The 22,533-nt window shown below is 39.4% G+C and overlaps 1 protein-coding gene across 1 annotated transcript in view; it reads right to left on the reverse strand.

Annotated features, from left to right (window-relative positions):
• Window positions 1–22,533, reverse strand: part of LOC121370236 (papilin-like) — a 36,381-nt gene that overhangs the window by 10,332 nt on the left and 3,516 nt on the right. The window contains exons 2-4 of the mRNA XM_041495359.1: window positions 15,473–15,650; window positions 4,168–4,193; window positions 2,888–2,969 (exon numbers count right to left, since the gene is read on the reverse strand). Coding sequence (XP_041351293.1) covers window positions 2,888–2,969; window positions 4,168–4,193; window positions 15,473–15,650 — 286 coding nt within the window. The remainder of the gene's footprint in view (window positions 1–2,887; window positions 2,970–4,167; window positions 4,194–15,472; window positions 15,651–22,533) is intronic.

Consider the following 22,533-nt stretch of genomic DNA (forward strand, 5'->3'; position numbering starts at 1 on the left):
AAGTTCAACCAAAAAAACAAACACAAAATTACAAGTAAAGAAATCTTTTTGCCAAAGCTTAACAGGTGTTAACAGGTGGACTGCAGAATTGAGAAATGAAGTTACAGGTAGCCCGTGCAAGGATAGCATTGCGCATATCCGGCAAGGGAGAGAATTCTGCAGTGTGTAGGTATGACTCAGGTTGAATAGCATATTTGTTGTGCTAGCACAGTAAGTTGAATAAGACTATGCCATTCCACCTGAGGAAGTTAACCGCTAGTTTAAGACCAAGTAACTGGTTAGGATTCAACCTAGAACAGAATCTTTATCCAGTGCCACATCTTCTAATTAGTTCAGTGATGATTCATAGACACGATTGAAATATGCCATTCCCCAGAGACGTAGAGAGGTCATCTCAGTCACAGCCTATTGACAGGACTCCAGATATATCACTACATAGTGAACATACTATCAACCAAGAGTTGAATTCTGTGTACAGCACGAGTGTTAGTGTTTCTCACCAGGATGAGTTGCCTGTTGAAGCAGAAGTATCTTTGGAAAGTCCGGAACTACAAAACTGAAGATCACAGCGGACTCTAAAACTCCTGACAGATAAGAAGATTGGGTTTGTTATCAACAGGAGCTCGATGAGGTTTCTAACGAGGTTACTGCCTGATTGTAGTTGTTCCACGAGGAAATATTTTGAGTTGTATATATATTTGCAATATTGTATCCAGAATTTTAATTAATATGTCTAAATTTGTATTTAAGACAACATGAGGATGAAATTTGGACTAAATTGTATCGTGCCGTAACACATTTCTCACAAGTGGGGGAATATGCAACCCCAAGTGTAGGTTTGTTATTAAATATATTATTAATTAGATATTTAGAGTATTAATCGTTTGTAGTTAGCCACTTACCTTATTACAGTTTATGTATTAATAGTGAGGATAATGTTATCGGTTGGTTTGTTTAGATTGGATATTGATTTGTTATGTTTTGGTGGCACGTGTAATTAGTGACAGGTGATGGTTGACTGACGCATAGGACAGTAGCACTGCACGCTGGGTATTTTGCCACCTGTTCCCACCACATTAACCAAACCCGATCTCATTCTGTGTTCTCGGTTTACCTGGACAAGATATTTCAATCCAAGACTGCAAAGTCAAAGATAAAGATATATATTTTCACAAAAGTTTTAGTGCAAACTAGAACAGGATGTCTGGTAAATGATTGTGTAATAATAACATATTTTAACTGAATATTGAATACCAGACTGTGTTACATTTTAATTCATATAAGGTTAATGGATGAAATATGTTTTTTATATACATATACAGATGTTTGTAATGAATGAATAATTGAATGAATGAATTAACATGTCTATTATTATTAACAGTAGTAGTTAAACGCGACTATAACAAATGTATTATTTTTATTGCAGGTTTTTCATAGAATCATCACTGAATAAATGAACCTATGTGGAAGGCAGTCTTGTTGTTTTCACTAGCCGAGGTTACACAAATATCACAAAACGATTTAAAACACAATATCTGTCTGGGCCCCGTTTTACAAAGCGGCATTAGAGCTAAAATCACCTTAAGTGCATTACTACCTTATGTACGTAAGGAGATCTTAGCACTACGATCACCTCGTAAAGCGAGGCCCTGAACGACAAAGCCATTATCCATGACCAGGGCCGTATCTGTGCACAATGCTGAGTCAAATGAACACATGGCAAACTAATGGTTAGTTCCAGCAATCTCTTTCTAGTGTCTCGTCTATAGGAAGACAGCCACTCCCGAGGCAGTACACCAATTTGACCGCCTCAAAGAGGACTGCCACTCCCGAGGCAATACACCAATTTGACCGCCTCAAAGAGGACTGCCACTCTCAGACTAGTTTACTAAATCAAAACTAGCAAAGGACAGAACTTATTGAAATAAATACAGCTGTGATGACATGCACTCATGAATCACTGTCAAAACAATGATGATGTCAGGTGTTCGCGAAAGATATTTGTACTTACAATTGAGAGCTTTCTGATAAAACAATATAAACTACCTACCACACCCAGCTTTCTTATTACAAATGTAAACTACCTACCACACCCAGCTTTCTGATAAAACAATATAAACTACCTACCACACCCAGCTTTCTTATTACAAATGTAAACTACTTACCACACACAGCTTTCTGATGATAAAACAATATAAACTACCTACCACACCCAGCTTTCTTATTACAAATGTAAACTACTTACCACACACAGCTTTCTGATAAAACAATATAAACTACCTACCACACCCAGCTTTCTTATTACAAATGTAAACTACTTACCACACACAGCTTTCTGATAAAACAATATAAACTACCTACCACACCCAGCTTTCTTATTACAAATGTAAACTACTTACCACACACAGCTTTCTGATTAAAACTATAAACTACTTACAACACACAGCTTTCTGATTACAAATAAACTACTTACCACACACAGTTTTCTGATTAGAACTATAAACTACTGACAACGCACAGCTTTCTGATTACAAATAAATTACTTACCACACACAGCTTTCTGATTAAAAATATAAATTACTTACCACACACAGCTTTCTGATTAAAACTATAAACTACTTACAACGCACAGCTTTCTGATTACAAATAAACTACTTACCACACACAGCTTTCTGATTACAAATATAAATTACTTACCACACACAGCTTTCTGATTAAAACTATAAACTACTTACCACACACAGCTTTCTGATTACAAATATAAACTACTTACCACACACAGCTTTCTGATTAAAACTATAAACTACATACCACACACAGCTTTCTGATTAAAACTATAAACTACTTACCACACACAGAATTCTGATTAAAAATATAAACTACTTACCACACACAGCTTTCTGATTACAATGGCCATAGTCACAGAATTTGTCAGTTTTTATAGCACATCTCCCACTACATGGCGTCCTCTACAACAAAGAGATGACACACATGTATAAGTCATGATTCTCGGAATGGCAACAAACAGATGCGACACACATGTATAAGTCATGATTCTCGGAATGTCTGCAACAAACAGATGCGACACACATGTATAAGTCATGATTCTCGGAATGTCTGCAACAAACAGATGCGACACACATGTATAAGTCATGATTCTCGGAATGTCTACAACAAACAGATGCGACACACATGTATAAGTCATGATTCTCGGAATGTCTACAACAAACAGATGACACACATGTATAGGTTATGATTCTCGGAATGTCTACAACAAACAGATGTGACACACATGTATAGGTTATGACTCTCGGAATGTCTACAACAGATGACACACATGTATAGGTTATGATTCTCGGAATGTCTACAACAAACAGATGCGACACACATGTATAAGTCATGATTCTCGGAATGTCTACAACAAAGAGATGACACACATGTATAGGTTATGATTCTCGGAATGTCTACAACAAACAGATGTGACACACATGTATAGGTCATGATTCTCGAAATGTCTACAACAAAGAGATGACACACATGTATAAGTCATGATTCTCGGAATGTCTACAACAAAGAGATGACACACATGTATAGGTTATGATTCTCGGAATGTCTACAACAAACAGATGTGACACACATGTATAGGTCATGATTCTCGAAATGTCTACAACAAAGAGATGACACACATGTATAGGTTATGATTCTCGGAATGTCTACAACAAACAGATGTGACACACATGTATAGGTCATGGTTCTCGGAATGTATACAACAAAGAGATGTGACACACATGTATAGGTCATGATTCTCGGAATGTCTACAACAAAGATGTGACACACATGTATAGGTCATGATTCTCGGAATGTCTACAACAAACAGATGTGACACACATGTATAGGTCATGATTCTCGGAATGTCTACAACAAAGAGATGTAACACATGTATAGGTCATGATTCTCGGAATGTCTACAGCAAACAGATGTGACAGTGAATGTCTCAAATTTAAAGAAATGTTTATTTTTAAGTTAGGGTTGGGGTTATGTTTGTACAGTCTTATTACCCTAGCCACATTGGTTTTAACTGTTCTTGTTATGCCAACACTATGCGTACTGTTATTAAAACTGAATGTAAAATATGTGTTCCAGACACGACCAGACGTCGTTACCTACCTGACACGGGTTAGCAGCTGGGTTACCTGCAACAGAAGAGACTTTTCAAAGTGAATCACATTGTTTATATAAACAGGTGCTATGATAATTATTACACTAGCTAGTGGTTTCCTCGCTGGTTTAAACAATATTTATTCAACAAGACATTACAATTGGATTGGTCAATAGGCTTAGCTAGTAGGTTTCCTTTGGACTTTTGCCAAGGGGAAAATACTGTAATAATCATTTCGTGTTGTTAATGCGTATTAAATATGTTTAGTTAAATAGTTTATTATATTATCAGGGCATTTATGTTGTTTTTCAAGCCAGGCTGGCCAAAACGAAGCACCTTGTCTTAAATCACTGCGTTAGTTTACACTGTGCATACATGTTAATAATTACTTGACAACAGCTGACGTACAGCCTGTCAAAAAACCGCGTAACGAATGTGCTACCGTTTAGATTTTTGTTTTATAATTAAACTAAAATTACACTAACAGTCAAACTTTTAAATAGAGTACACACACATTTTGAGTTTGAGTTTAATAACATAACATAACATAACATAACATAACATAACATAACATCAAATTCCTCAAAATTTATTGGATTTGTTTTGGTTAACAAATAACTATGCAAGGTATTACTGCTTTTTTGTTATCTGTTTGGGTATTAAGAGTGTCAACAAGGATTCCGGGTGGTATTACCCTGAAACCATCTCGAGACCTGTGTTGGGCAAAGGGAGACAGTCGTCTTAGCGCCTCATTATCTTGCGTGTTTTAACCGTTTATGATTATGTTGTAATCGTATCGAGAAAACAAAATTGAACACCCGCAACCGAACAAACATATTTGTCGTGTTGTACTAACTTGTAGAACGTGTAAAAAAGCATGTCAAGTTATTATTTAAAATATGTTTGTGATAATTAGCCAAAGTTCTAACACGCTAAATGATTACGCAATGCTATATTCTAGCATTAGCTTTTAATAAGCGAAAAAGTACAATCTAGCAAATTTTTTGGCCAAACGTGCTCAAGAAATCTTCAAATAAACAGCAAAAATAAAATTTACCGAATTGTGGTATTCCCATTCATAATGAATTCAAGACTTTTAACAAATTTAATCAGTGAGGCGTGTTGAAAGCATTTCGTCGGTCTCATCCGCAGTTTGTATTTTCGTACCTATCAGTCGAGCAAGTCACGTGACATTTCCTACACCCCGGCAAATCCTGTATTTTTCGGCAAATGACACGGTGTACTTGTGTTATGCATTGGCTATTGACCAATCAAAACGCATGAAATTTATCAAAATGGTAATAAAGTAAAACACATGTCTCACAGCCCTATAATGTATCAGCCGACACACATATGGCAAAATGACGTTTAATTTTTAACAAATATATGAAATGAGTTTATCCTTGAACGGACTCGAGTCTTGCTAGGAACGGCCCGTGACCGAGTATTCCAATGCCCGTGCATACCGTACTAGGATTGTCACTAGTGTGCCATCACAGTGTATGTACATATGTTACCGTACTGTAACGATTTCGCTTTCTCAGCACGTGTCCACTTATAGACCGGTGCTAGAATCGAATTAAATACAGTTCTAAAAATGCCTTGCTGGGTTCGGCTACCCCTTTCGGTCGTAGACTTCCAAAAATCACATTTTAATATGTAAACTCATGATTAACCGTTCTCACTAACTAATCCAATAATCACATAAGTCGTCCTTTTTCACAGTGTTTATTTAATCTTTTATCTGCGCTTCCCACAGGCAGGATAGCACAAACCATGGCCTTTGTTGAACCAGTTATGGATCACTGGTCGGTGCAAGTGGTTTACACCTACCCATTGAGCCTTGCGGAGCACTCACTCAGGGTTTGGAGTCGGTATCTGGATTAAAAATCCCATGCCTCGACTGGGATCCGAACCCACTACCTACCAGCCTGTAGACCGATGGCCTGCCACGACGCCACCGAGGCCGGTATGTGCTACTAGTACGTCATCATGGTGTGCGTTCATTCGTTATTGTACTAGGTGTGCTACTAGTACGTCATCACGGTGTGCGTTCATTCGTTACCGTACTAGGTGTGCTACTAGTACGTCATCACGGTGTGCGTTCATTCGTTATTGTACTAGGTGTGCTACTAGTACGTCATCACGGTGTGCGTTCATTCGTTACCGTACTAGGTGTGCTACTAGTACGTCATCACGGTGTGCGTTCATTCGTTATTGTACTAGGTGTGCTACTAGTACGTCATCACGGTGTGCGTTCATTCGTTATTGTACTAGGTGCGTACGTCAGGTGTGCGTTCATTCGTTATTGTACTAGGTGTTACTAGTACGTTATCACGGTGTGCGTTCATTCGTTATTGTACTAGGTGTTACTAGTATGTTATCATGGTGTGCGTTCATTCGTTATTGTACTAGGTGTGCTACTAGTACGTCATCACGGTGTGCGTTCATTCGTTACCGTACTAGGTGTGTTACTAGTACGTCATCACGGTGTGCGTTCATTCGTTATACTAGGTGTTACTACGTAGGTGTGCGTTCATTCGTAGTACTAAGTGTTACTAGTATGTTATCATGGTGTGCGTTCATTCGTTATTGTACTAGGTGTGCTACTAGTACGTCATCACGGTGTGCGTTCATTCGTTACCGTACTAGGTGTGTTACTAGTACGTCATCACGGTGTGCGTTCATTCGTTATTGTACTAGGTGTTACTAGTACGTCATCACGGTGTGCGTTCATTCGTTATTGTACTAGGTGTTACTAGTATGTTATCATGGTGTGCGTTCATTCGTTATTGTACTAGGTGTTACTAGTATATTATCATGGTGTGCGTTCATTCGTTACCGTATTAGGTGTGTTACTAGTATGTTATCATGGTGTGCGTTCATTCGGTATTGTACTAGGTGTGTTACTAGTATGTTATCATGGTGTGCGTTCATTCGTTACCGTACTAGGTGTGTTACTAGTATGTTATCATGCTGTGCGTTCATTCGTTACCGTACTAGGTGTTACTAGTATGTTATCATGGTGTGCGTTCATTCGTTACCGTACTAGGTGTGTTACTAGTATGTTATCATGCTGTGCGTTCATTCGTTACCGTACTAGGTGTTACTAGTATGTTATCATGGTGTGCGTTCATTCGTTACCGTACTAGGTATGTTACTAGTATGTTATCATGATGTGCGTTCATTTTCGTTACCGTACTAGGTGTTACTAGTATGTTATCATGGTGTGCGTTCATTCGTTACCGTACTAGGTGTGTTACTAGTATATTATCATGGTGTGCGTTCATTCGTTACCGTACTAGGTGTGTTACTAGTATGTTATCATGGTGTGCGTTCATTCGTTACCGTACTAGGTGTGTTACTAGTTTGTTATCATGGTGTGCGTTCATTCGTTACCGTACTAGGTGTGTTACTAATTTGTTATCATGGTGTGCGTTCATTCGTTACCGTACTAGGTATGTTACTAGTATGTTATCATGATGTGCGTTCATTCGTTACCGTACTAGATGTTACTAGTAAGTTATCATGGTGTGCGTTCATTCGTTACCGTACTAGGTGTGTTACTATTATCCTGTTCAATTATTTAGACCCAAAGTTTTTCGCAAATGTTACGTTTATTTCCTATTCGATATTTGTTTTCTTTGCATTTACATGAAAACAAACCCAAACTCCGACAGGTTTTATATACAAATCATCATATAAAATGCACGAAGTTGACTTAATTCCACTTTTTAAAAATCTCTGTGTCGTTTGAATGCACGTTATTTCTCCTATAAATAACTAAGGTCATTTGCATATCAAAACATTGGGATCTGAGACTACGTGAAGGCCATTATAGCTTGTTTCACTAAATCAAGGTTATTATTGTTTTGCAGTGTGTAACAGCATTGTCTAATCTTTCCGTTAAACATAGATGTAAACAAACAAACATGTAACCCTTTCTCGTAGGTGCATTATATTTAATAAATTTAGCTAATGTAAACACAACTGAGGTGTAGCACAGTAATAAACACAAATCACCTCACACACCGCAGGAATGTGCTTTCCAAATTTATAAATAAATTTAATGCAGGGCCGGATCCAGAAGACCGGGGGGAGGGGGGGATAAAATGTCAAAGGCCACCAACATCAAATAATAATAAAAATGTTATTTAATTTGCCTCTAAATTGGGAACTCATACGTATATATATATATATATATATATATATATATATATATATATATATATATATATATATATATATATATATATATATATATATATATATATATAGTATTTAGGGTGGTGCTAGGGGCTAGGGTTTGGGGGTGGGGTGTTACATTTGTAATGCGAAAAACCAAAGGGCTATTGTTCGGACTCGTATGGGTTCAACCACTTTTTCATCCCGCAGACACAGCCCTGAATGTTCAAAATACGATAGCATTGCTTGGTCAATAACATCATTATTTCGATCTATGACTGCACGTGCTATTGTAGCAATGTGTAAACCACGTAAAATACAAGTTAGGTAGGGTATATAAATTCATTGAAAATGTAGTAGTCGACATTCTTGTTATTGTTATTTGAGAAAAAATATGGGTAAATCGAAAAACACTTCAGTTGATGTAAAATTGTGTATTAAGAACGTTTTCGATTATTTTGAAGATGAATATCAGCGCGGTAGACCTAGGTATGCTTCTTATCGAATTGTCGATCGAGTTGCCGCTGCACTTAAAGTTTCGGTTTCAACAGTAAAAAGAACTGTGAAAATTCTAAGCTCTACGAATCCAAGCACAGAAATCACTATTAAAAAACGCGACCGAAAACTCATCGATTTATTTGATAAAGATGTTATTAGACGACGAGTATACAGATTTTATAGAGAGGGCGAATTACCTACATTACATAAGATTAACGTGGCTTTAAGGGAGGAATGTGGAATCAACATATCCATATCAACTTTACGAAGAATACTCCATTTTAAATACCAACATATGTCTACAACCGGAAAAGTGATTTTTGAGGACGCCAATATATCAGACAGGAGACTGTCCTATCTCCATGAAATATCCAGTTTACGAGAACAGGGGTATTTAATAGTGTATCAAGATGAGACCTGGGTTTATGTCAACCCCACAACATCCCACCACTGGACAGATATCCACCCGGGCACAAGTACCGCCAATCACCTGCCGAAATCAGACGCTGCTGATCGAGTTCCTAAACTCTGTTCGGTGACTGGGAAGGGAAAAAGACTTATTATTTGTCATGCTGGCTGTGATAAATATGGATTGATAGATGGCTGTGAATTGATCTTTGAGGCTAAAAAAACAGACGGAGACTATCATGGTGAGATGAATCATGACAATTTCATCAAATGGTTTGAAGAACAACTTATGCCTTCTCTACCAGAACCTTCTGTTATCGTCATGGATAACGCAAGCTACCACAACAAATTAACTGAGATTACACGATGTCCTGCACTAAACGCTAAAAAGGAAGAAATTCAGTCGTGGCTACGAAACAAAAATATACCTTTTGAGAGTAACATGACAAAGCCAGTTCTTTATGAACTTGTGAAAAGTAACAAATGTGCAAAGCAATTTGTTACTGATGGTATTGCTGAATGCCATGGGCACTTGTGTCTAAGACTGCCGCCAAGACATTCTGAACTCAATCCGATAGAACTGATCTGGAGTCAAGTCAAAGGGCACATAGCTCGTCATAATGATGGTAAAATGACCATGGTGCGGAGAGAACTTGCACATGTATTGAACTCTGTCACACCTACACACTTCTCTGACGCAGTTAAACATGTAATAAAGATCGAAGAAGATTTTAGAAAACAAAATAGTTTTATAAGAAATAAAATACCCCCTGTGATAATCCCCCTTAACGAAGATAGTGATGAAGAAATGAGTTCGTCGACTGATTAAGTTATTTCTCCATACCCATCAGGAGTATTACTTTAATGTATGCATGAACTCTTTAACACCAAAAACAATTTATTTCCATATCATTCACTATCAAACAACCTAACAACCTATAAACTAATCGACTAGAAATGCATATAGACTACAGATACATACGAGAGAAATGTTTATTTAACGACACACTCAACGCATTTGATATACGTTTATGTGGCGTCAGACAAAACGGTTAAGGAGCATTATGACAGTGAGAAAGTAACTCGCTACCGCCACATGGGCCACTGTTTCCGATAAGAAATTTTGATAAGCAATAAGGGACGTTTTATATGCACCATCCCATAGACAGGATAGCACATACCACAGCCTTTATACATCTGTTGTGGTGCACAGGCTGGAACTAGACACAACCCAATGGGTCCACCATGTGGGATCGATCAGTCGACCTACCATGAGCGAACGCTTTACCTCTGAGCTACGTCCCGCTCCATATACAAAAGAAGCCTTAAGTGGGGTTGGGGTTGTGCAGAGGGTCACACCTCCACCAATCGCATGCATACAATATTCTTCTCTCTCTCTCCCTATAACCATATAACCATAGATTAAAATATGTTGAGTGCGTCGTTACATAAATGACGTCTCTCTCTCTCTCTCTCTCTCTCTCTCTCTCTCTCTCTCTCTCTCTCTCTCTCTCTCTCTCTCTCTCTCTCTCTCTCTCTCCCTTCAGCGCGCGCGCTTGTGTATTCCACAATATAATTATAATATACTCTTCAAAAGAAGAAACGCAAAACCACATTGTCGTAACATTTGGAGAATTGATTTAATTATTGAATGGTGAGTCCGATAATTACCAAATGTTGCAGGATTGTTCACAATTCACTCTAGTCCATTGTGAGTAAGTGATAGGACACACCACCAAGGTCAAGGTCATCTGGAGTCAATACCGGGTGTGGCCTCCGCGTGTGTTGACAACTGCCTGGCACCGCCTGCCCATTGAAGCAACCAGAGTACGGATGACGTCCCGGGGGATGGTGGCCCACTCGGCCTGCAAGGCTGCTGCCAGCTCGGGCAGGGTCTGGGGCTGTGGTTGTCGCTGTCGGAGGCGTCGGTCCAACTCGTCCCATAGATGCTCAATTGGGTTCAAATCCGGTGATATCGATGGCCAAGGAAGGACATTAATGTTGTTGTTCTGTAGGAAAGCCGTTGTGAGACGTGCTGTGTGAGGCCTGGCGTTGTCATGTTGGAACACTGCGTTGGCGTTGGCCATAACTGGAACGATGTGTGGCCGGAGGATCTGGTCAATGTAGCCCTGTGCATTCAGGTTGCCCTGCACGTGGACCAGGTCAGTTCTGCCAGTGTGTGAGATGGCTGCCCACACCATGACACTACCCCCGCCGAATCTGTCCACTTCCTGCACGCAGTTTGCCGCATAACGTTCACCACGACGCCTATACACGCGACATCTTCCATCATGACGTCGGAGCAGAAATCGGGACTCGTCACTGAACCACACCTGTCTCCATCGCAGTTGAGGCCATTGTCGATGAATCTGGCACCACTGCAGTCGGAGTCGACGGTGTTGTGGTGTTAAGATGACACCTCGAACTGGACGTCTGGCACGAATTCCTACCTCACGTAGGCGGTTCCGTACGGTCTGGTCGGATATCCTGCGCAAACCTGGTATTGCTGCGGCTGTGGAGGTGGCAGTAGTCAATCGTTTCCGAAGGTGGCGTACCCGGATGTAGCGGTCCTGCCCGGGGGTAGTGACCCGTGGTCGACCGGATCTAGGGAGGTCACGTGTTGATCCATGTTGCTGGTAACGGTCCCACAGTCTGGAGATGGTGCTTGGGAACACATGGAATGCCCTGGCAACGGCCGTTCTGGATTCGCCTGCGTCTAGTCGGCCGATGGCATTGTTTCTCTGCGGTTCACTGAGACGTGGCATGTCCTGGATTGTCAACTGTCGGCCAGATACAGAGGCCAGGCAAGCGAACACCCTGCACTTTTATACTGTCGGTGTTCATGTTGCACGTGCAGACAACGCACGTGCAGTGGTGACATGGTTTGCACGTGGCGGGGTTTTTGCGAATATTCACATTTTGGAACTTTATTGTACAGTAGCTGCGTTTTATCGAATGTAACCGTGGGAATGTGTTTGGGACATGCAATGACCTTATATTCACAAAGCATGAACCGGTAGGAAACATAAAATCGGAGTTATAACCCATTTGTACCCTTTTGCGTTTCTTTTTTTGAAGAGTATATTTGATACATTTTTTTTTTCAAACTGAGGTTTTGTCAATTGAACTCCCCACCTGAATCCGCGCCTGCTTCATGTTTACAGATATTTTCTTAAATATAGGTCATACTACGATTTGTGCGGATAGAACGATAGAACCGAACATTAGTTTGAAACGCACTATAGAATGATGCTTTTGATATGCAAATGACCTTAGTTATTTATAGGAGAAATAACGTGCATTCAAACGACACAGAGATTTTTAAAAAGTGGAATTAAGTCAACTTAGCATTTTATATGATGATTTGTATAGAACACCTGTCGGGGTTTGGGTTTGTTTTCATGTAAATGCAAAGAAAACAAATATCGAATAGGAAATAAACGTAACATTTGCAAAAAACTTTGGGTCTAAATAATTGAACAGGATAATAGTATATTATCATAGTGTGCGATGCATCTATATTCATTACCGCAGTAGGTGTGTTATCAGAGTATTAAGACGTTGTACGTACATTCATTACCGCAGTAGGTGTGTTATCAGAGAATTAAGACGGTGTACGTACATTCATTACCACAGTAGATGTGTTATTAGAGTATTATGATGGTGTACATACATTCATTACCACAGTAGGTGTGTTATCAGAGTATTATGACAGTGTACCTACATTCATTACCGCAGTAGGTGTTTTATAGTATTATGACGGTGTACGTGCATTCATTACCGCAGTAGGTGTGTTATCAGAGTATTAGGACGGTGTACGTACATTCATTACCACAGTAGGTGTGTTATCAGAGTATTATGACGGTGTACGTACATTCATTACCGCAGTAGGTGTGTTATCAGAGTATTAGGACGGTGTACGTACATTCATTACCGCAGTAGGTGTTTTATAGTATTAGGACGGTGTACGTACATTCATTACCGCAGTAGGTGTGTTATCAGAGTATTAGGACGGTGTACGTACATTCATTACCGCAGTAGGTGTGTTATCAGAGTATTAGGACGGTGTACGGACATTCATTAGCGCAGTAGGTGTGTTGTCAGAGTATTAGGACGGTGTACGGACATTCATTAGCGCAGTAGGTGTGTTGTCAGAGTATTAGGACGGTGTACGTACATTCATTACCGCAGTAGGTGTGTTATCAGAGTATTATGACGGTGTACGTACATTCATTACCGCAGTAGGTGTGTTATCAGAGTATTATGACGATGTACGTACATTCATTACCGCAGTAGGTGTGTTATCAGAGTATTATGACGGTGTACGTACATTCATTACCGCAGTAGATGTGTTATCAGAGTATTAGAACAGTGTACGTACATTCATTACCGCAGTAGATGTGTTATCAGAGTATTATGACGGTGTACGTACATTCATTACCGCAGTAGGTGTGTTATCAGAGTATTAGGACGGTGTACGTACATTCATTACCGCAGTAGGTGTGTTATCAGAGTATTAGGACGGTGTACGTACATTCATTACCGCAGTAGGTGTGTTATCAGAGTATTATGACGGTGTACGTACATTCATTACCGCAGTAGGTGTGTTATCAGAGTATTAGGACGGTGTACGTACATTCATTACCGCAGTAGGTGTGTTATCAGAGTATTAGGACGGTGTACGTACATTCATTACCGCAGTAGGTGTGTTATCAGAGTATTAGGACGGTGTACGTACATTCATTACCGCAGTAGATGTGTTATCAGAGTATTAGGACGGTGTACGTACATTCATTACCGCAGTAGGTGTGTTATCAGAGTATTAGGACGGTGTACGTACATTCATTACCGCAGTAGATGTGTTATTAGAGTATTAGGACGGTGTACGTACAGTCATTACAGCAGTAGGTGTGTTATCAGAGTATTAGGACGGTGTACGTACATTCATTACCGCAGTAGGTGTGTTATCAGAGTATTAGGACGGTGTACGTACATTCATTACCGCAGTAGGTGTGTTATCAGAGTATTAGGACGGTGTACGTACATTCATTACCGCAGTAGGTGTGTTATCAGAGTATTAGGACGGTGTACGTACAGTCATTACCGCAGTAGGTGTGTTATCAGAGTATTAGGACGGTGTACGTACAGTCATTACCGCAGTAGATGTGTTATCAGAGTATTATGACGGTGTACGTACATTCATTACCGCAGTAGGTGTTTTATAGTATTAGGACGGTGTACGTACATTCATTACCGCAGTAGGTGTGTTATCAGAGTATTATGACGGTGTACGTACATTCATTATCGCAGTAGGTGTGTTATCAGAGTATTAGGACGGTGTACGTACATTCATTACCGCAGTAGGTGTGTTATCAGAGTATTATGACGGTGTACGTACATTCATTACCGCAGTAGGTGTGTTATCAGAGTATTATGACGGTGTACGTACATTCATTACCGCAGTAGGTGTTTTATAGTATTAGGACGGTGTACGTACATTCATTACCGCAGTAGGTGTGTTATCAGAGTATTATGACGGTGTACGTACATTCATTACCGCAGTAGGTGTGTTATCAGAGTATTAGGACGGTGTACGTACATTCATTACCGCAGTAGGTGTGTTGTCAGAGTATTATGATGGTGTACGTACATTCATTACCGCAGTAGGTGTGTTGTCAGAGTATTAGGACGGTGTACGTACATTCATTACCGCAGTAGGTGTGTTATCAGAGTATTATGACGGTGTATGTACATTCATTACCGCAGTAGGTGTGTTATCAGAGTATTATGATGGTGTACATACATTCATTACCGCAGTAGGTGTTTTATAGTATTAGAACAGTGTACGTACATTCATTACAGCAGTAGGTGTATTATCAGAGTATTATGATGGTGTACGTACATTCATTACCGCAGTAGGTGCGTTATGAGAGTACTATGGCGGTGTACATACCGCAGTAGCTGTGTTATTAGAGTATTAGGACGGTGTACGTACATTCATTACCGCAGTATATGTGTTATTAGAGTATTAGGACGGTGTACGTACATTCATTACCGCAGTAGATGTGTTATTAGAACATTAGGACAGTGTACACACATTCATTACCGCAGTAGGTGTGTTATCAGAGTATTAGGACGGTGTACACACATTCATTACCGCAGTAGGTGTGTTATTAGAGTATTAGGACGGCGTAGTGTTATTAGAGTATAAGGACAGTGTACGTACATTCTTTGTAACATCTGGCCGCTGTGTTGAACCTGTTTGCGTTTCCTCGGCATCCACCGTACACAAAGCGTTCACACCGGTTGGTTCGTGTGTTGTAAAACCAGGATCTGAAGCTTCCTTTGCAGCGTCCTCTGACTGGCGGTAAGCGGCACTTTGTCGGGGTCGTCGTTGTTCCTGTAAGAGAGGACGACACACTGTAGAGTTGATAGGTAGGTAGGTGACTAGTATAACGTGCTCATATACCACTAGGGTTTCCAACACACCTGTGTAGAGTTGGTAGGTGTATTAACCAGACGCTAACAACTAGTGTATTAACCAGACACTAATAATTAGTGTATTAACCAGACACTAACAACTAGTGTATTAACCAGTCACTAACAATTAGTGTAGTAACCAGTCACTAATAATTAGTGTGTTAACCAGACACTAACAACTAGTATCTTAACCAGTCACTAATAACTAGTGTCTTAACCAGTCACTAACAACTAGTGTAGTAACCAGACACTAACAACTAGTGTAGTAACCAGACACTAACAACTAGTGTAGTAACCAGTCACTAACAATTAGTGTAGTAACCAGTCACTAATAATTAGTGTGTTAACCAGACACTAACAACTAGTGTCTTAACCAGTCACTAATAACTAGTGTTTTAACCAGTCACTAACAACTAGTGTAGTAACCAGACACTAACAACTAGTGTAGTAACCAGACACTAACAACTAGTGTAGTAACCAGTCACTAACAACTAGTGTAGTAACCAGACACTAACAACTAGTGTAGTAACTAGACACTAATAACTAGTGTAGTAACCAGTCACTAACAACTAGGGTAGTAACCAGACACTAACAACTAGTGTAGTAACCAGACACTAACAACTAGTGTAGTAACCAGTCACTAACAACTAGTGTAGTAACCAGGCACTAACAACTAGTGTAGTAACCAGTCACTAACAACTAGGGTAGTAACCAGACACTAACAACTAGTGTAGTAACCAGTCACTAACAACTAGTGTAGTAACCAGACACTAACAACTAGTGTAGTAACCAGTCACTAACAACTAGTGTAGTAACCAGTCACTAACAACTAGTGTAGTAACCAGACACTAACAACTAGTGTAGTAACCAGACACTAACAACTAGTGTAGTAACCAGTCACTAACAACTAGTGTAGTAACCAAACTCTAACAACTAGTGTAGTAACCAGACACTAACAACTAGTGTAGTAACCAGTCACTAATAACTAGAGTAGTAACCAGACACTAACAACTAGGGTATTAACCAGTGACTAACAACTAGGACTAGGGTGGTAACCTGACACTAACAATTAGTGTCTTAACCAGTCACTAACAAGTAGTGTCTTAACCAGTCACTAATAACTAGTGTGTTAACCAGTCACTAATAACTAGTGTGTTAACCAGTCACTAACAACTAGTGTAGTAACCAGACACTAACAACTAGTGTAGTAACCAGACACTAACAACTAGTGTAGTAACCAGTCACAAACAACTAAGGTAGTAACCAGTCACTAACAACTAGTGTAGTAACCAGTCACTGACAACTAGTGTATTAACCAGACACTGACAACTAGTATAGTAACCAGACACTAACAACTAGTGTAGTAACCAGACACTAACAACTAGTGTAGTAACCAGTCACTAACAACTAGTGTAGTAACCCGACACTAACATCTAGTGTAGTAACCCGACACTAACAACTAGTGTAGTAACCAGACACTAACAACTAGGGTATTAACCAGTGACTAACAACTAGGACTAGGGTGGTAACCTGACACTAACAATTAGTGTCTTAACCAGTCACTAACAAGTAGTGTCTTAACCAGTCACTAATAACTAGTGTGTTAACCAGTCACTAACAACTAGTGTAGTAACCAGACACTAACAACTAGTGTAGTAACCAGACACTAACAACTAGTGTAGTAACCAGTCACAAACAACTAAGGTAGTAACCAGTCACTAACAACTAGTGTAGTAACCAGTCACTAACAACTAGTGTATTAACCAGACACTGACAACTAGTATAGTAACCAGACACTAACAACTAGTGTAGTAACCAGACACTAACAACTAGTGTAGTAACCAGTCACTAACAACTAGTGTAGTAACCCGACACTAACATCTAGTGTAGTAACCCGACACTAACAACTAGTGTAGTAACTAGACACTAACATCTAGTGTAGTAACCCGACACTAACAACTAGTGTAGTAACTAGACACTAACAACTAGTGTAGTAACCAGTCACTAACAACTAGTGTATTAACCAGACACTAACAACTAGTGTAGTAACCAGACACTAACAACTAGTGTATTAACCAGACACTAACAACTAGTGTATTAACCAGACACTGACAACTAGTGTAGTAACCAGACACTAACAACTAGTGTATTAACCAGACACTAACAACTAGTGTATTAACCAGACACTAACAACTAGTGTAGTAACCAGACACTAACAACTAGTGTATTAACCAGACACTAACAACTAGTGTATTAACCAGACACTGACAACTAGTGTATTAACCAGACACTAACAACTAGTGTATTAACCAGACACTGACAACTAGTATAGTAACCCGACACTAACAACTAGTGTATTAACCAGACACTGACAACTAGTATAGTAACCCGACACTAACAACTAGTGTAGTAACCAGACACTAACAACTAGTGTATTAACCAGACACTAACAACTAGTGTAGTAACCAGACACTAACAACTAGTGTAGTAACCAGACACTAACAACTAGTGTAGTAACCAGTCACTAACAACTAGTGTAGTAACCAGACACTAACAACTAGTGTAGTAACCAGTCACTAACAACTAGTGTAGTAACTAGACACTAATAACTAGTGTAGTAACCAGTCACTAACAACTAGGGTAGTAACCAGACACTAACAACTAGTGTAGTAACCAGACACTAACAACTAGTGTAGTAACCAGACACTAACAACTAGTGTAGTAACTAGGCACTAATAACTAGTGTAGTAACCAGTCACTAACAACTAGGGTAGTAACCAGACACTAACAACTAGTGTAGTAACCAGTCACTAACAACTAGTGTAGTAACCAGACACTAACAACTAGTGTAGTAACCAGTCACTAACAACTAGTGTAGTAACCAGTCACTAACAACTAGTGTACCAGACACTAACAACTAGTGTAGTAACCAGTCACTAACAACTAGTGTAGTAACCAAACTCTAACAACTAGTGTAGTAACCAGACACTAACAACTAGTGTAGTAACCAGTCACTAATAACTAGAGTAGTAACCAGACACTAACAACTAGGGTATTAACCAGTGACTAACAACTAGGACTAGGGTGGTAACCTGACACTAACAATTAGTGTCTTAACCAGTCACTAACAAGTAGTGTCTTAACCAGTCACTAATAACTAGTGTGTTAACCAGTCACTAATAACTAGTGTGTTAACCAGTCACTAACAACTAGTGTAGTAACCAGACACTAACAACTAGTGTAGTAACCAGACACTAACAACTAGTGTAGTAACCAGTCACAAACAACTAGGTAGTAACCAGTCACTAACAACTAGTGTAGTAACCAGTCACTGACAACTAGTGTATTAACCAGACACTGACAACTAGTATAGTAACCAGACACTAACAACTAGTGTAGTAACCAGACACTAACAACTAGTGTAGTAACCAGTCACTAACAACTATTGTAGTAACCCGACACTAACATCTAGTGGAGTAACCCGACACTAACAACTAGTGTAGTAACCAGACACTAACAACTAGTGTAACCAGTGACTAACCTAGGACTAGGGTGGTAACCTGACACTACAATTAGTGTAGTAACCAGACACTAACAACTAGTGTAGTAACCAGTCACACTAGTGTGTTAACCAGTCACTAACAACTAGTGTAGTAACCAGTCACTAACAACTAGTGTAGTAACCAGACACTAACAACTAGTGTAGTAACCAGTCACAAACAACTAAGGTAGTAACCAGTCACTAACAACTAGTGTAGTAACCAGTCACTAACAACTAGTGTATTAACCAGACACTGACAACTAGTATAGTAACCAGACACTAACAACTAGTGTAGTAACCAGACACTAACAACTAGTGTAGTAACCAGTCACTAACAACTAGTGTAGTAACCCGACACTAACAACTAGTGTATTAACCAGACACTAACAACTAGTGTAGTAACCAGTCACTGACAACTAGTGTATTAACCAGACACTAACAACTAGTGTAGTAACCAGTCACTAACAACTAGTGTATTAACCAGACACTAACACCTAGTGTAGTAACCAGACACTAACAACTAGTGTATTAACCAGTCACTAACAACTAGTGTAGTAACCAGTCACTAACAACTAGTGTATTAACCAGACACTGACAACTAGTATAGTAACCAGACACTAACAACTAGTGTAGTAACCAGACACTAACAACTAGTGTAGTAACCAGTCACTAACAACTAGTGTAGTAACCCGACACTAACATCTAGTGTAGTAACCCGACACTAACAACTAGTGTAGTAACCAGACACTAACAACTAGTGTAGTAACCAGACACTAACAACTAGTGTATTAACCAGACACTAACAACTAGTGTAGTAACCAGTCACTGACAACTAGTGTATTAACCAGACACTAACAACTAGTGTAGTAACCAGACACTAACAACTAGTGTATTAACCAGTCACTAACAACTAGTGTAGTAACCAGTCACTAACAACTAGTGTATTAACCAGACACTAACAACTAGTGTATTAACCAGACACTGACAACTAGTATAGTAACCCGACACTAACAACTAGTGTAGTAACCAGACACTAACAACTAGTGTATTAACCAGACACTAACAACTAGTGTAGTAACCAGACACTAACAACTAGTGTATTAACCAGACTCTAACAACTAGTGTATTAACCAGACACTAACAACTAGTGTAGTAACCAGACACTAACAACTAGTGTAGTAACCAGTCACTAACAACTAGTGTATTAACCAGACACTAACAACTAGTGTATTAATAATCACTAACAACTAGAATATTAATAGCAGTGGAATGTTTTATCCTGTGTTTAAGTGCATATTTAACAAATAGAAAAGACTCCCCCCTCCCCCTCCCCACAAACACCACATCCTGGACAGACCTAGCAGTTCTTGATCTTGCTAGTTGAACCTAGATAATGATCACAGACGACGTAGCGCGTGCTACCGTTTTATGAACAAGGAGTATTGGTATCGTGGTAAGATGAGTAAGAACATCTAATACACTAGGACTTGAACCAACACCGCATTTGTTAATGATCCACCAGCAGTGTGAGCTAATTAATTATTAATGACTCACCGACACATTCAGCTATATAATTACAGTCTGTGAATGACTCATCGACACTTTTAGCTATAGAAATAGTATGTTAATGACTCACTGACACATTCAGGTATATAATTGCAGTCTGTGAATGACTCACTGACACATTCAGCTATATAATTACAGTCTGTGAATGACTCATCGACACGTTTAGCTATAGAAATAGTCTGTTAATGACTCACTGACACATTCAGGTATATAATTACAGTCTGTTAATGACTCACTGACACATTCAGGTATATAATTACAGTCTGTGAATGACTCACTGACACATTCAGCTATATAATTACAGTCTGTGAATGACTCACCGACACGTTTAGCTATAGAAATAGTCTGTTAATGACTCACTGACACATTCAGGTATATAATTAGTCTGTGAATGACTCACTGACACATTCAGCTATATAATTACAGTCTGTGAATGACTCACCGACACGTTTAGCTATAGAAATAGTCTGTTAATGACTCACTGACACATTCAGGTATATAATTACAGTCTGTGAATGACTCACTGACACATTCAGCTATATAATTACAGTCTGTGAATGACCCACCGACACGTTTAGCTATAGAAATAGTCTGTTAATGACTCACTGACACATTCAGCTAGAGATTAGTCTGCTAATGACTCACCGACACATTCAGCTAGAGATTAGTCTGCCAATGACTCACCGACACATTCAGCTAGAGATTAGTCTGTTAATGACTCACCGACACATTCAGCTATAGATTAGTCTGTTAATGACTCACCGACACATTCAGCTAGAGATTAGTCTGCTAATGACTCACCGACACATTCAGCTATATGATTACAGTATGTTAATGACTCGCTGACACATTCAGCTATATGAATTGTCTGCTAATGACTCACCGACACATTTAGCTATAGATTAGTCTGTTAATGACTCACCAACACATTCAGCTAGAGATGAGTCTGCCAATGACTCACCGACACATTCAGCTAGAGATTAGTCTGCTAATGACTCACCGACACATTCAGCTAGGGATTAGTCTGCTAATGACTCACGGACACATTCAGCTAGAGATTACTCTGCTAATGACTCACCGACACATTCAGCTAGAGATTAGTCTGCCAATGACTCACCGACACATTCAGCTAGAGATTAGTCTGCTAATGACTCACCGACACATTCAGCTAGAGATTAGTCTGTTAATGACTCACCGACACATTCAGCTAGAGATTAGTCTGCCAATGACTCACCGACACATTCAGCTAGAGATTAGTCTGCTAATGACTCACCGACACATTCAGCTAGAGATTAGTCTGCCAATGACTCACCGACACATTCAGCTAGAGATTAGTCTGCTAATGACTCACCGACACATTCAGCTAGAGATTAGTCTGTTAATGACTCACCGACACATTCAGCTAGAGATTAGTCTGCCAATGACTCACCGACACATTCAGCTATAGATTAGTCTGTTAATGACTCACCGACACATTCAGCTAGAGATTAGTCTGCCAATGACTCACCGACACATTCAGCTATAGATTAGTCTGTTAATGACTCACCGACACATTCAGCTAAAGATTAGTCTGCTAATGACTCACCGACACATTCAGCTAGAGATTAGTCTGCTAATGACTCACCGACAAATTCAGCTATATGATTACAGTATGTTAATGACTCGCTGACACATTTAGCTATATGAATTGTCTGCT

The sequence above is a fragment of the Gigantopelta aegis genome, chromosome 4, assembly GCF_016097555.1.
Source record: "Gigantopelta aegis isolate Gae_Host chromosome 4, Gae_host_genome, whole genome shotgun sequence".
In the NCBI taxonomy this organism is placed as follows: domain Eukaryota; kingdom Metazoa; phylum Mollusca; class Gastropoda; order Neomphalida; family Peltospiridae; genus Gigantopelta; species Gigantopelta aegis.